Here is a 13,520-nt window from a genome sequence, read left to right as displayed (position 1 = left end):
GATTCTGACTGTTTGGCTTTCGGCTTATACCCAGCATGAAGATTTCATTTCCTCGTAGTTGAAGAGAGTTTCAAAGTTCAGTACTCACATGCTAAAATGTTGATGTATCTGTTTTTGTGCTTGTTATCTGGATGATTGGAATGTTCTGCAGTGATGTTCATATCAGCCGTACAGCGCTGGACTTCCTAGGGAAGAAAACAGCAAGATTTCAAAGATTTTAGACACACTTTAGACGTTGAACAACAAGGTTGTAGAAAGAGAGTAACTATTTACACCCAAAAGCATAATTTACTCCTCCCAAGCCACTGCCAGTGTTACCTCCCCAAACTCAACTTCAGAAATAATTACTACTGACATATTCATAACAAACCTGTGAAGGATGTGAAGATAAAAGGATTTCATTCTTTACTAATTCATCAATCACCCACTTTATTACAGATTCTGACGTAGGCAGGGGAATTACGAAACAGTATCGCTTTTTGGATATGTCAAAGTCTGATGCGTGAGAAAAACATGCAAAGAGATAATGAAAGTCAAATGTGATTAACAGAAAAGAGGCCTGAAGAAACTAAGATAGGAGCATGGAGGAAGATGGGAGACAGGAGGTAATTTCCGAGTCCTAAAGGATGAGCAAGAATTTTCCAGTCAGATGTATCATCTCCACCATGATTTGCAGTATGTTTACAGGTCACAGAGCCTCATTTTATAACTGTCAGACTGCAAATTGACTATAAAGACTCAGTCCTGAAATGACACTAATATACAGCCCAATCAGTTGTCATATCTGGCTCAAATATATGTCTCTGATGAATTATTTGGGAACTCTAATTTTATTTAAATTACCCTTCTTTAGAAAAACAGCAGTGGAAGAAGCAACTCTCTTTGCCATGGACAGAAACATCATCCATTAGCCTAAAACAAGGTTGCTGAAAAGTCAATTTTTTTCTCCCCTGTGTGCTTCAAACCCAAGAAAGTACGGGAGCTAACTAATAAGGCAAGTCATTAGCAGTGCACAGCTGCCGCAAAGAGCAGGAGCAAAGTGACACAAAATTATCAGGAGAAATGTTTTACACGTAGCAGATGTAACAGAGTTTAGGAGCATGCAGACTTTTTCTCACAAAGGAGCCACATGGCAATTACGGATGTTTCCTACAGTATTTACATTAGGCATAATGAAAACAAGGAACTGGCTGTCTTTTTTATGCACAGACTACTTCTCGGTGAGGAGCCCCTCTCTTCTCTCCATGGAGGAACTCACTTTTCTCAAGGAACTTAAGGTATAAAAACATAGGGGCCACTATTGATCCAAGACACCGTATGCACGGACTCCTTCTTCTTGGTTGCTGTATATTGAATTTTTCATAACAGTAGCCCTTCCCTGTTGTCCATTGAAAAAAGAAAACAAAAAGCCCCACACGTATTAATTCAACACAGCTCTCTGGGGAAAGTGTGTATCATGACAACTCTTACTCTTTTCTTAGTCTTACTAAATGTGATAAACTCTGGTATTTTCTATTCTACAATGGATTATAACCCATGGTTTGGCAAATGCTGGTTTAAAGGGGCGTAAGGCTGCCTATGGCTCTTTTCTCTGAAATAAGATAAAGTGTTTGGCACAAAGTAATGAGTCTGGTATCTTCACATCTACAAGAACACAGCGACGCGAGCCACGTTCAGCATACTTGGGGAGCTGGCCTCTGAGAATTGCCTTGAAAGCCTGAGCTATACTCAGGGGCAGAAAACCTTTGGAAATAGATTTGTATTCTGGAAGACACTAATTCAGTCTATACACAAACCCCTGAAATAAGTTGACTTCCTTTTGTTTCTGCGTTTTGAAGGTCAAACTTCCAGCGTGTACCTCTTCAGGGTTGCGTTGCTGAGATATCTTCTGCTGAGAGATTTCAGCTTTTAGTGCTTTTGTTCGAGATTTGCTTTGTTTATTGATATTTATTTTCCCCACTGTGTAAATCTGACCACCCCAGCTATGGACTAAGGTTGAGCCTCTATTATGATATAATGCAATTGACCAAGGCTGCTTGGGAGCAGCTGTCTGCACTGTTTAAAGCAGTCATTCAATATGGCCAATCAAACTCTTTGTTATCTAAAACCCTTGGTCTGATCCGTTGCCTCTATTTCACTTTTCCAATTATGTGAATCACAGAAAACAAAGAATAGTCATAAATAATGTTAAATCTGATTTTATTAGAACCCAAGGGGTTTGCCTAAGGCTTTCTGATTTTGTCTGGATGATAATGCCATCTGTAATTCCTTGCAGTACCACTTGGCTCATTTAGATGCTGATAATATCATCTGATCCTGGAGTGGCTTTTCTCCATCAGAACTGGCATTTCAAAGTAAATGTGATTTTAATTGGTGTTAAAATCCTTTGAAGTGACACTGGCCGATGGAGTGTGTACAGGACAGTTACCTCATTCAGCACTGACAAACAGTTTAAGATTTAAGCTTGTATGTAATTTGTCTACATAACAAAGCTGGAATTCTCAAAATGAATATTCTGAGTATTAACAGGCACACAATCACAGAAGACAGCCAACTGGAAACAGAAGATTTAAAATAAAGTAAAACAAAAAACCAAGCAACCAACCACTAAAGTTGATATACTCAGAATTCTTGGGAGATGAAACAGGCTACATCATTTCTGCCTGGAGTTGATATGAGAGGTTGTTGAAAGGGAATGTGGAGACGTACTGTTCTACCACTCTGTGGCTCAATTCGAAAAAATAATTGAACGAAGACACACCGAGAAATCTTTCAGATTACTCAGCTTCACAAAGAAGCAGAGAAGACAATATTTTGGACTTGGTGACCCAATATGTAGAGTCTGAGTTCAGGCAGCCCACAGTTGTGTTAAGAGTACTGTCCCACAGAAGACTGATGAATGTAGGTCATGATTACAGCCCCGTGCTTCAGGGTTGGGTGCAGGTATTGGTCACGATACATCTTTCTGCCTCCTCTCCTCTGCTCAGGCTCCAAACGGCTGCCACACTGATTTTCTTCAAATATTGCTTTGACTTTATGCTCTTACTCCGAAACCTCTGGATAGATTCCACATTGCTTGACCAGGTTTTCAAGTTTCCATCCTGTCTTTCACCAACTCCCTGCCCAAATCCAGACAGTTTTAACTTTGTGCCTCTGAAATGACCAGAAGGTTTCCCCATCTTTCCTTCAGTGCCATTTACCTTGCTAGGAATGCCTGTCCTTCTCTTCCCCTAGCCATATCCAGATGGCTTTCTCTAAAACCACTGCCTTACTGCCCCAGAAAACCAGCCTATCTTTGGAGAGTACATCTCAATGCCTATCACACTATAGCAGGTCTATAAAATAATGTTTTTCTATACAATGTGTGAAATTCAGCAAACTCACTTTCCCCCTACTCTTGGTAAGAAGCTCAGCTTAACCAACCATGATTTTCTTCATAATAAGGGTTTAAAAAATGTTTTTCTTCAAGACATTTAAGACCTAACCTAGGCATTTTGTCACTGAAGCTCAGGAAGCTTTACAGGGTCGCTTTCTGCCATCTTGAAGGCAGCCTTACACCTCTGTTCCTGATTATGTCACGGGCAACACTAGACGTCTGCACTGGACAGAAAGTGACTGTGGCCACTGGTCCCTCAGCACATGGGCTCAGGTGGACAAAGCTTTGTTCTCTTGATTTAAAATGAGCAACCGGCCCAAATTTAGCTCAGCTGGAGTTGACTGTAATGGAGGTGATGCCCCGAAGGATCTCGTCATGGGGGATTGGGCCTCTGGTCTGATCGCTGTGCTCAGCCTTTAAACTAATGAGGCTCCGGAGCCCTGCCTATTAATTCTGCCGCCCCCTAGAGCTTTGGAGCTCCCTCCTTTGGAAAGATTATACTACCATCGCGCCTTTGGAAGCCTCCTGGATTATGACTGTGGAGGCCAGGGAAGACTGAGGTTGCAGTCAGCTCAGGTAGCCAAGGGAACAGAGCCATCAAACACTATCCTGACACAAGGATTGATGTTATTTCCAGTGACTGCAAAATCTGCTAAAGGTAGAATGTCGCCAGCTTTTCACAGTCTCCAACATTTATCTGACAAGATCAAAAAGCTTGCTTTCAGCATCACCTTTACACAAAGACTCAATATTACCACTTAATCATTTTTCTCATTTCCCTCCAAGCAGTAAAGTTCTGAAAATATGACAGCTATTCGCCATCTTCCCCCACCACTTCCATCCATGATTTTTAAACAAGATGAGGCAAATAGAACTTTTGGTCAAATACCCAGTCAAAATTCATAGGAGCCCTTCTCCTTTGCGCTCCTCCACTTAATTTGCTTTGCCCTCCGCCTACTTCAGCTGCGTACACTCTGGCCTCCACCTCCACCAGACTGAACTTGAGTGCAGTATCTCGAATTCATCTTTGTGTACTACATGGTGTCCAGAGAATAACAGGTACTCATAACTGTTAGATGAGTTGCTTTATTTCCTATTAAGGGCCAAATATCAACTATCATGTGGTATTTCTCTATCATCTTATGATTCGTTGACTAATTTTAAGATTTTTATAAGTCAGATTATCAGTGATCTGGGAAGGATCTAGACCAAAAAGATCATGTAATGGGGCTCCCAGCAGTCTTAGTGGGGGCTCCTTATTTTGGCTGCTCCCCCACCTGCTTTTCTGCCAAGGTAAGTGTTGGCCCGTCAGCGACATGATCAGTTTTGGACAATCACTGGTAATCTTGGTTTTTTTCTTCTTCTGACTTCAGCTCATTACAAGACACTGTAATGAAAGTCTGGAGGGTGTCAAAGTTAAACATGTAGACTCCCTTCAGAAAGCCCTGGTCTTAATACGTACTTCTGCCATTTCAAACAGAGTCACCCAAAGCCTCAGTGTTCTCAGGGGTCAAGTTTCCTCATCTGTAAAATGGGGACAATAGAACAGCACCCACTTCATGGGATGACACTGAGGAGCTAAGGAAATGCCAGCCATCATCATTCCACATAAAGAGATCTGGAAATCTGGGGTTGAGGTTACTACTCTCTTTCCATAAAGGTTTTGTTTTGTGGTTTTAAAAGTCACACAAGATCTCTTTTCCTGACCTTTGTTTTAGAGCTTATTCCTATCTCTTGTGGATAAAACAGCTGTTAATACTATCTTATAGATCCTGTTGTCAGTTTTGCTTTTTAGCAGAGCCACCAAAAAAGAATAATGCTACTGGTTTTAAATACTTCAAATTTTCCCTAAATTAGAAGATGACCATATATTAGTAACTTTTTATACTGTGTCTCCCCGCCCCCTCCCAGCCCCCCCCCCTTATGTTGCTACCTCACTGTTCTTTAAAGAAAGGATATTCTTCCTATTCTGAATAGCTCTGATTTTAGATCTTTCAAACCAGGAAAGATTTTGAAATGACAACAGTAAGACAATGCCTCCCTCCTCCCTGCCCTCCCCACTCCCTTCTTATAAATACCAGCTAATAATATTTAAGACATACAGCTTAATATAGCTTACAAAACCTAGCCACAGTAATTTTTTTTTTTTTTTGATAGAAATAGGGTGCAGATGCCCAGGATTTGTTAACAGGCATGATTTTGATGCAGCAAAGCCCATTTTAAGTCAGATCAAGTTTACAGAGGTGTAGCTGATTAGTTTGAATAATTAAATGGTGTCAAAACCAGCTGTGATGAATAGCGCTGGGGTCTCAAATCATAAATAATTGAGAAACTGGAGTTGCATTTGATCGTCCTCATCAAATTCTGTCCTCTAGAGGATAAATGTTTGTCCTGAATACCATCAACATTGTTAAATGCCTCAATATTCTTGCTCAGTCATCCAGCCAACAGTCAATTGAACTAAATCACTTTAGCACCACACACATTTGCTGTCCTCATGAATACAAAATGTTTGACTTTAAACCGTGTTCTTTGTAGTTGAATAGGCACCTTTTTGGTAAGCATCTAATAGCCGCATTAAATACCTGACATGTTTTGTTTGTTTCATGAAACATATGACTTTGCAAAGTAAATCAGAAGGTTCCTCTCTACCACTTTCGCTTTGATTCTGCTCAAAAAACAAAACAAAAACAAAAAACGAAGGGAAAGACTTTATTTAAAAAGAGTTGTCAGTATAGATGCTCTCAATGGCCTTTGGGGACTCCGAATTTGCACAGAGACAGAAAGGAGCTGTTAGCTCTCTTTCTATTTCTCATCCTCCATGCAAAGTAATTGCGCCTCCCAGCTGTATGGCTCCTGACAGTCTCAAAGTGCTTACCTTCCATTACTTCCTTGGAAGCTCGTAACCAGTTTTGTGAAAAGAGCTGGGCAGGTTAGTCATGATCATCATTTCCATTTTAAAGTAGAAATGAGACAGAGAAAGGAACCGACTTACCCAGAAAGCTAGGAGACAGCTGAGCTGCCATGAAAACTTGGCCTCCTCGGCACAACTCTTGCTGCCAGAGATGTGCCTTAGTTAAGCGCCTCAGTGAAGAAAAGGGCAGTCTGTTTAATAGCTCCTCATCGACACCCTGTCACTGCTGAACTGGCAGGGAACCTAGAGTTGGCAGGGGGTGCAAGCTGCTCTCTACCTTGCTTCCTACACACCAGTTCTGAAAATCCAAAGGCTGTGTTAACCCATGTCTTCTCTCCAAGGATTAATAATCAGGACAATAACAACCACCTTTGCACCGTTAAGCCAGCCCTTTCAAAGATGTTAATCATTTACTTTTCCCAGCAACTTTAGGATGGAGGTGACATTAGCACCATTTTTAGCAACGAGGAAACGAGGGATCAGACTGGCCCGAGGATAACGAAGCTCACTACTGGTGGGGCCAGCATGGCGTGTCTCATGTCTCAGAGTTCAAATCTGCTGTGTCCCCTACCCCTTATGCATCCTGGAAATGACAGGAAATTAGGAGCCTTATCCTTTGTATTAGGGCTGTTGCCCAGGTCAGAATTAAAATGAAGAGAAAACCTGAGTTTGCCTCTTTTTTTTTTTTTACCACTAAGCCACTGTTCTTTCACAGACTTGCATAGGTAACCAACTCCCTCCCTTTCACCTAATTTTTATTGGGCAAAGAATGCCTGTGAAAATTGTAAGTGTAATAAGTAAGGAAAAGAAAAATATCTCCGCTTTCCTCATTGTTGTGCTTGGAGTACATTCATGTCAAGTTTACAAAAATCTCTGTAAAATAAGAATTAGGTTTCTGGAAATTAATTTCATATTGAAACATACCTCAAAATCCTCGGAGAACCCATGCTGGTTATTAGAATAGAGCTCACCAATGTGTTTCACAAACTGTTTGACAGGAATGGCTTCCATGTCATCTGTGGGAATAAAATGGTATTCAGAGTCACACAGAATACTTCCACAGAACAAGTAACACAGACAAGGGATTACTGAAGACAAATATTTGATTTTTGGAAGGAGTCGTTATAATTGTATCACCTGAAATAGATGTCGTCAAGAAAATTATCAGGATTTATTTTACATGAGGATCTCAATTATGATTTTGAATACCTATAAGCTAGGTTAAATACAGTTTTTAAAAAAGGCACTTTGCAAAGAATTACCTTTTTTAATATTCAAGGCAGTTTACATATTTAAATTAATCACACTCAACTAAAAGTCTGATTTTATCAAGGGTACCTATTTGTCAAGAAATTTTATCACAACCTAGGGTTTCTTTATTTTAAATTGCTATTCAGTGGGGTCTAGCTTGAAGTTGGAGCAATTAAGTTCTATCTCCAATCTTTGAAATCTATGCAATTTTTATACACAATTAAAGATAGATGCCATTGTAGAAGCTGACTTTGGGTACAATGCCATCTATGTTTAACTGTTCAAAATCTGAGTTCAAGACAGCTGTGTGTACACGATGCCAAATAATCAGTTTGGCTGAATTAACTGGATTTTTTTTGTGTGTGTGTTGACAGAATAGGTATAGATTCAGGAAGATTCCACATTCCCATTTACTGTAGGGTCACTTAACAAGTATGTTTTCAGTTCATGAGCCCTCAGTATGTTTTAAGCTGATTTACCCAGATCCAATCTGAAACTTGAATAGTGCTGTAAAACTGCCACACCCCACTAACGGGAGCTCCCCAAGCTCTTCCCTCTCTTCTTCCCCCGACCCTCCCCCACAAATATTTCCTTTTAAAAATACTCCGCTGAATTTGAGATAAACAACAGACATGACATTTACTTTATTCAGAGTGAAAGATCTTTGGCAAACGCACAAACATCTAAACTGCCACAGATGCTTTTCTTAGCAAAGGGTATGAAGATCTGTATGTGTAAATGAGGTCCTACTTTGGCAAGAATGGTATAGATCCAGGCCTGACAATCTGATTTCTCTTCATCTGGTGACAGTTAACATTGACTATGTCATTCCTTCTCTACTTTCTTTCGAGAGAGCAAAGCTCTAGGGTGGCTTTTTGCATCTATTGACATTTCAAACTTGAATCATTCTTAAGCGGAAAATAGCATCTCTTATACTTTGTTTAAGGAAGGTGATTTATATGTTCATAATCCTAGCTGCTTAGCATAGAAATGTTACTTATCAAATAAGTGGTGCTCTGTAAGCACAAATTCTTTCTGTGTGAACAATTAAAGACCTAATCATTTTAATAGGCCACCTTATGAAAAAAAATTGCCAAGTTATTTACAAATATTTCAGGGTTGAAGATATTCATGAATATGCAATCATTTTGCACGCCCAAGAAATCTATAGCTCCATAATGATGTAACCAGCATTAACAAAGTAAGCAGAGCCAAAATGTTTCCCCAGAATATTTAGCAGAATGCACAGTTCAAGAAAAATTTCCAAAATTATCTGATTAGTTCACTTAAAATGTTCATAAGTAAGCAAATTCTAAAATAATTATCAAGTGGCAAAGAAATTATTTTAAGCTGAGGAAAGGGGTAACATGTGCAATGTTGGAGAGTCTCTAAAATATTAACCCAAGAATAAACACATCTTCAGACAGAGGCAAAATCAGTGAGATGGGACAGAACCTAGCCCCACAAACACTCCAGTATATAGACTGCAGCATTTCTCTCCTATTTATTTTGAAAGACTCAACATTGTTTCCAAGGGCAGAGTGACATCATTACCAGTGTTCACAGTTTGAGGACAACATTCCACAGTGACAGTCTAGAATTGTAGATTCTTAATAGTTACGCAGCCATGATTAAGCAGACAAACTCTAGTTCAAAGTAACAAAAAACCTGTCAGCTTTAGAGCTAATTTACTCTACAAGGTACAAACCACAGCATTTTAAACGGTCTACCTAAAGTCATTTAAAAAATGCTTTTATGTTAACAACTTATTATTTTTTCCTGCACAGTGCTCAACTATAATACCCCAGCTAATGCCATACGTGCCCACAAACCAGTCTGCCTGCTACCCCGTGGCCAGAAGCAGCAAAAAATCCAACAGAGCTCAGTGTGATAATCATGGCAATAACTGACTCACGAGGCTCTCCAGTTTGCTTCTTTATCCAAAGAAGTCTAACTGTACCCCTCCAGGTTTCCAGGCACCACCAGTAACATCATAAAACTGCCAGCCAGACACACACACAGACACAGACACACACACACACACACACACACACACACACACTGTACTGACCACCATCAGCTACCCAGATAACACATTATTTGTCTTTTAATCAAGACAAATGAAACTAAGGGGTCATAAATCTTTTTTTCCTCAATATTAAGATGAATATAAGGCTATGACTAATTACAAGTCCTAATAGTTTTCCTCATATAGTTTTTCTATTAAATTTCTTTCAACATGAGCCAGATAATTATAAAATTGCTGTGTCTCGCAGAGGGCCAAGCAATTAGGACATCCTCATAGACCTGAGCTGCTCCATTTTTATGTGGAAAGACCCTGTGTTATAGGAAGATATCTATCTGTAAGATGTTATTTGTACCTAAACATCTGAGTTTCATTAATGAATGCAGAGAATATTAGCAGCGTAACTGTGGACCAGGCACTTTCTATGCCCTTTTATGTACATTATTAACATGTATTATTTTCATCCTCATCTTACAGTTAAGAAAACAAAATCAGAAAGATTAACTGAAGGCTGGAGTATGGCAGTGAAAGCTGGCCACAGACCCAAGGTAAACAGTGCTCTGACTCGAAGAGAATGGATATCGTCTGGGCACAGTGACTGGGAAACCACTGGACGAGGCATTTACTGAGGCCCTAGGACTCAGCCAGCTATTAGGGACATCGTCTCTGCCCTTAACATTTGGGTCGGAGCAGTGATGGACATAAGAAGGTGAGTGCCAGGAAAGTACGTAATTACACGTTGAAGACTACACAGGCCATAAAAGGGACAGATTTGATGACTTAGGTTGAGACTAAATGTCACTCATGTAATAGTGATGGGGGAGAAATATACAGATAAAAGGTGTGCTGGAATCCAAGTGAAGATGTTTTCACTAACTGCAGGTTAGATGGGAGATTGTTATGGTATGACGGAAACGGTGTGGTGATCGAGTTGGTATAATGAGAAGAGAGCTACCGTTTATTAAGCCCTTACTGGTTGCCTGGGACTGTGTTAAATACTTTTCATACATTTATCTTCACAAGAACTAGATAAAGCAGCCATTGCCACCCTCATATTACACATAAGGAAACTGAGGGAACTTGTCCAATGCAACCCAATCACGAAGTGGCAGAGCTGAGGTCTGAATCCTGGTGTTCTGAACCCACAGCCTGTGCACCGTCGTTGGTGGGAAGCTGTCTTCATTCTCAAGGAAAAGCAAGCATTCTGAGGATCGCAGTTAATTTAATGAAATGTTACTTTATAATTTTGTGCCAAAAATGTTACTTAAAAGAATTTTCCCATAACAAAGGTTTAAATTAGGCAAAAGTGGGACCACTGCTGTTAGCACTAAATCACCCCATTAAAATGTTTGCCTTAGCTGTGTGAATCAGCTCTTGAAAAGTGGGCTTGTTATTAAATAATATTATTTATATTCTATTCCAAGATGGTAGCCTTTTGTGGTTGGAATTCAGTTCCGTAGGTCAAAGGATTTTTATTTTGGCCCATCTGCAACAAAACGTCCTTATGTACCACTTCTGATGAAGCCTAAAATTAGTCTCTGGTTTGTAGGTTCCCAAAGCAGAACATTAGAAGTGGGGGGGGAAGGGGGGGAGAGGAGGGCGGTGAACGTCCACTGAGAAGAAAGTATCAAAGCTGAGAGAGTCTAAGGAGCAAAGAAAAAGAGCTGAATAATGTAGACCGCAACTGCAACACTGCAGGAAATAAGGAAAAATGCATTTGAACATAAAAATGCATTTGAACAAACTCTGTGGTTATGTGTGTTTGTACTTGCATTTCCCACCATTGGAGGGAAATCTCCCATACTTTGTCTATGCTTCTAACCTACTTGCATGTACTAAACTTGCTATCTCTTCATCTTAAGGAATAACAGATAAACAAAAATGGAAAAACTTAGCTTTCTTGTCTGCAATTTTGGGTTTTGATATTCGAAAGGAAAAATCAACAGCCGAGGCTGCCCCTGAAAAGCACCACAGGGAGGCACTGCCGAGGGCCCAGCCCAGGGTCCAGCCCAGGACATTGCTCTACGGTAGGTTCTGGCCTGTACTCAGTAAAATTGTGTAGCTGTTACTCTACCAGCCTCCGGTGATGAGGCTCTTCCTGTGTCTTAGGCACCAGAGGCAAAGGTGTGAATGGAAAAGCCAGCGCTAGACTGCCTGGCGATGTGACTTCACCTCTCTGTGACTCCTCATCTGTAAAACAGGAATAGTAGCAGTGCCTGATTCACGAAGTGTTATGGAAAGTAAACTAGGTAACATGAATACTTATAAGAGTGCCTGACATTTAGTAAATGTGTAATAACTGTGCTTACCATTAGGTGCTAACTGCTTTACATGTATGACCCTATGACCTAGGGGTTGTCATTACCTCCATTTCATAGATGGGAAAACTGGCTAAGAGAGACCACGTAACTTGGCAAGGTCCACTGTCATTATCAAGTGGGGCTAGGCTGACTCCAGAGCTGGCTTCTTCCACCTTATGTGACCTCTCTAGACCTTAAATTGAACATTCATGGTTAGAGAGGGCAGAGAACCATGTAATACATTTTAAAGAACCTTTCCAACAGGAAGGGCTGAAATGAATCACTTTGGCTTTAAGGGTAAGCGTCAGATACCCAGTTACCTGGAAAACTCACACTGGCATTCTGGTCACCTTGACGATGCCAGATAAAAAGTATTCTAGTATTTACCTTCCTACCAGGATGCTTAGTGGCCTGCGTTGACTGGCTTAAGGTCTGTTTAAAAAATACCCCTGCTTGCTTACTCTGGCAGTGTGTGGGTACACATATAATTACCATTACGATTCCAGAGGGCCTTAAATCACTCACTCTGTGACCAATCTCTAAATTTCATTTAACCCATAGCAATTACCTCAACCATATTCTAAATTCCAACCAAATCTGTCCATGATCAAGGAGAACACACAAAGTCACAGTACAATACTTGGCAGAAGTCAATCCTGCTCAGACCTTCTCCCACAACCATAGCCATGACTGGGCTGTGGTTATCAGATACTGATAACCACTCCTCTAGTGGACAGACCTCGATTTTAGGAACTCAGTCCCCTTCTTGTCTGCCTTCTCAGCCTCCAAGGACAAGCTCAGGCCTCTCTCCATGCTTGGTAATACCTCTGTGGCAACTTAGGAAGATAAAGCAAATATGAACTAAAAGAACATTATCGACGTGTTAGCTCCTGAGTTAGGACACAACAAATAGATTTTTGTCCAGACTCTTAGGATGCAAGCAGTGTTGTGGAGATTGGAACATTTTATTTCCTGCCATAAAAAGAAATATCTTTTCATTTATGACACAATGAAGTCAATAAAGAAAGGGCTTCATTATAGTCAAAAGACCAATGAATCTCCTTTGGAGATAATCTCTGTATAAATAAAATATGCCAACAAGGTTGGTTTAATCCCAAGGGTTTTAAACTGCATGTTTAAAACCCTTTTATATGCTGGCACCCTGCTGAAGCCAGTGACCTTCCAATTATTAAGATGTATTTTAACTGCTGGGAAGGCATGAATCATTTCTGGATTTCTAAGCTACTGGTTAGCAGCAACATTTTGTTTTGTAATGCTCTTATTAGAAAATTATATTTTCTAATTTCCAGAGAAAAGCATTTATAAGAACATCTGTGTTTAACAATGTGTACACTTGGAAAAGCCCTTTCAACATTCTCTATAAACAGGTTAATTTCATCAGCTAAGTTCTGATTTTAAAAAGCTATATATAATGAAAGTCTAAAAGAATAACATAATACAGTGAATATACTTTGTAGGTGACATAGGTACATAAAGCTTCATTAATAACTGCAATGAAAATATTCAAGTTTGTTGTTTCACAAGAATATCCCGAGGTTGCAAACACTAGATTTTAAGAGTACTTGCAGATGTTCAGAATAATATGGATGTCAAAGGACAGAAATTTGTGACCACTTCAGTATCTTAGAAGAT

The 13,520-nt window shown here is 40.0% G+C and overlaps 1 protein-coding gene across 3 annotated transcripts in view; it reads right to left on the bottom strand.

The window, feature by feature from the left end:
* The window catches only part of PTPRG (protein tyrosine phosphatase receptor type G), a 692,573-nt gene that overhangs the window by 37,299 nt on the left and 641,754 nt on the right, over window positions 1-13,520 (bottom strand). For all 3 annotated transcript variants that reach the window (XM_019728372.2, XM_019728373.2, XM_019728374.2), the window contains 2 exons: window positions 7,215-7,306; window positions 89-185 (listed from right to left, as the gene is read on the bottom strand). In XM_019728372.2, coding sequence (XP_019583931.2) covers window positions 89-185; window positions 7,215-7,306 — 189 coding nt within the window. The remainder of the gene's footprint in view (window positions 1-88; window positions 186-7,214; window positions 7,307-13,520) is intronic.

The sequence above is a fragment of the Rhinolophus sinicus genome, linkage group LG10, assembly GCF_036562045.2.
Source record: "Rhinolophus sinicus isolate RSC01 linkage group LG10, ASM3656204v1, whole genome shotgun sequence".
Classification (NCBI taxonomy): domain Eukaryota; kingdom Metazoa; phylum Chordata; class Mammalia; order Chiroptera; family Rhinolophidae; genus Rhinolophus; species Rhinolophus sinicus.
This window is presented reverse-complemented; position numbering and strand designations above follow the sequence as displayed.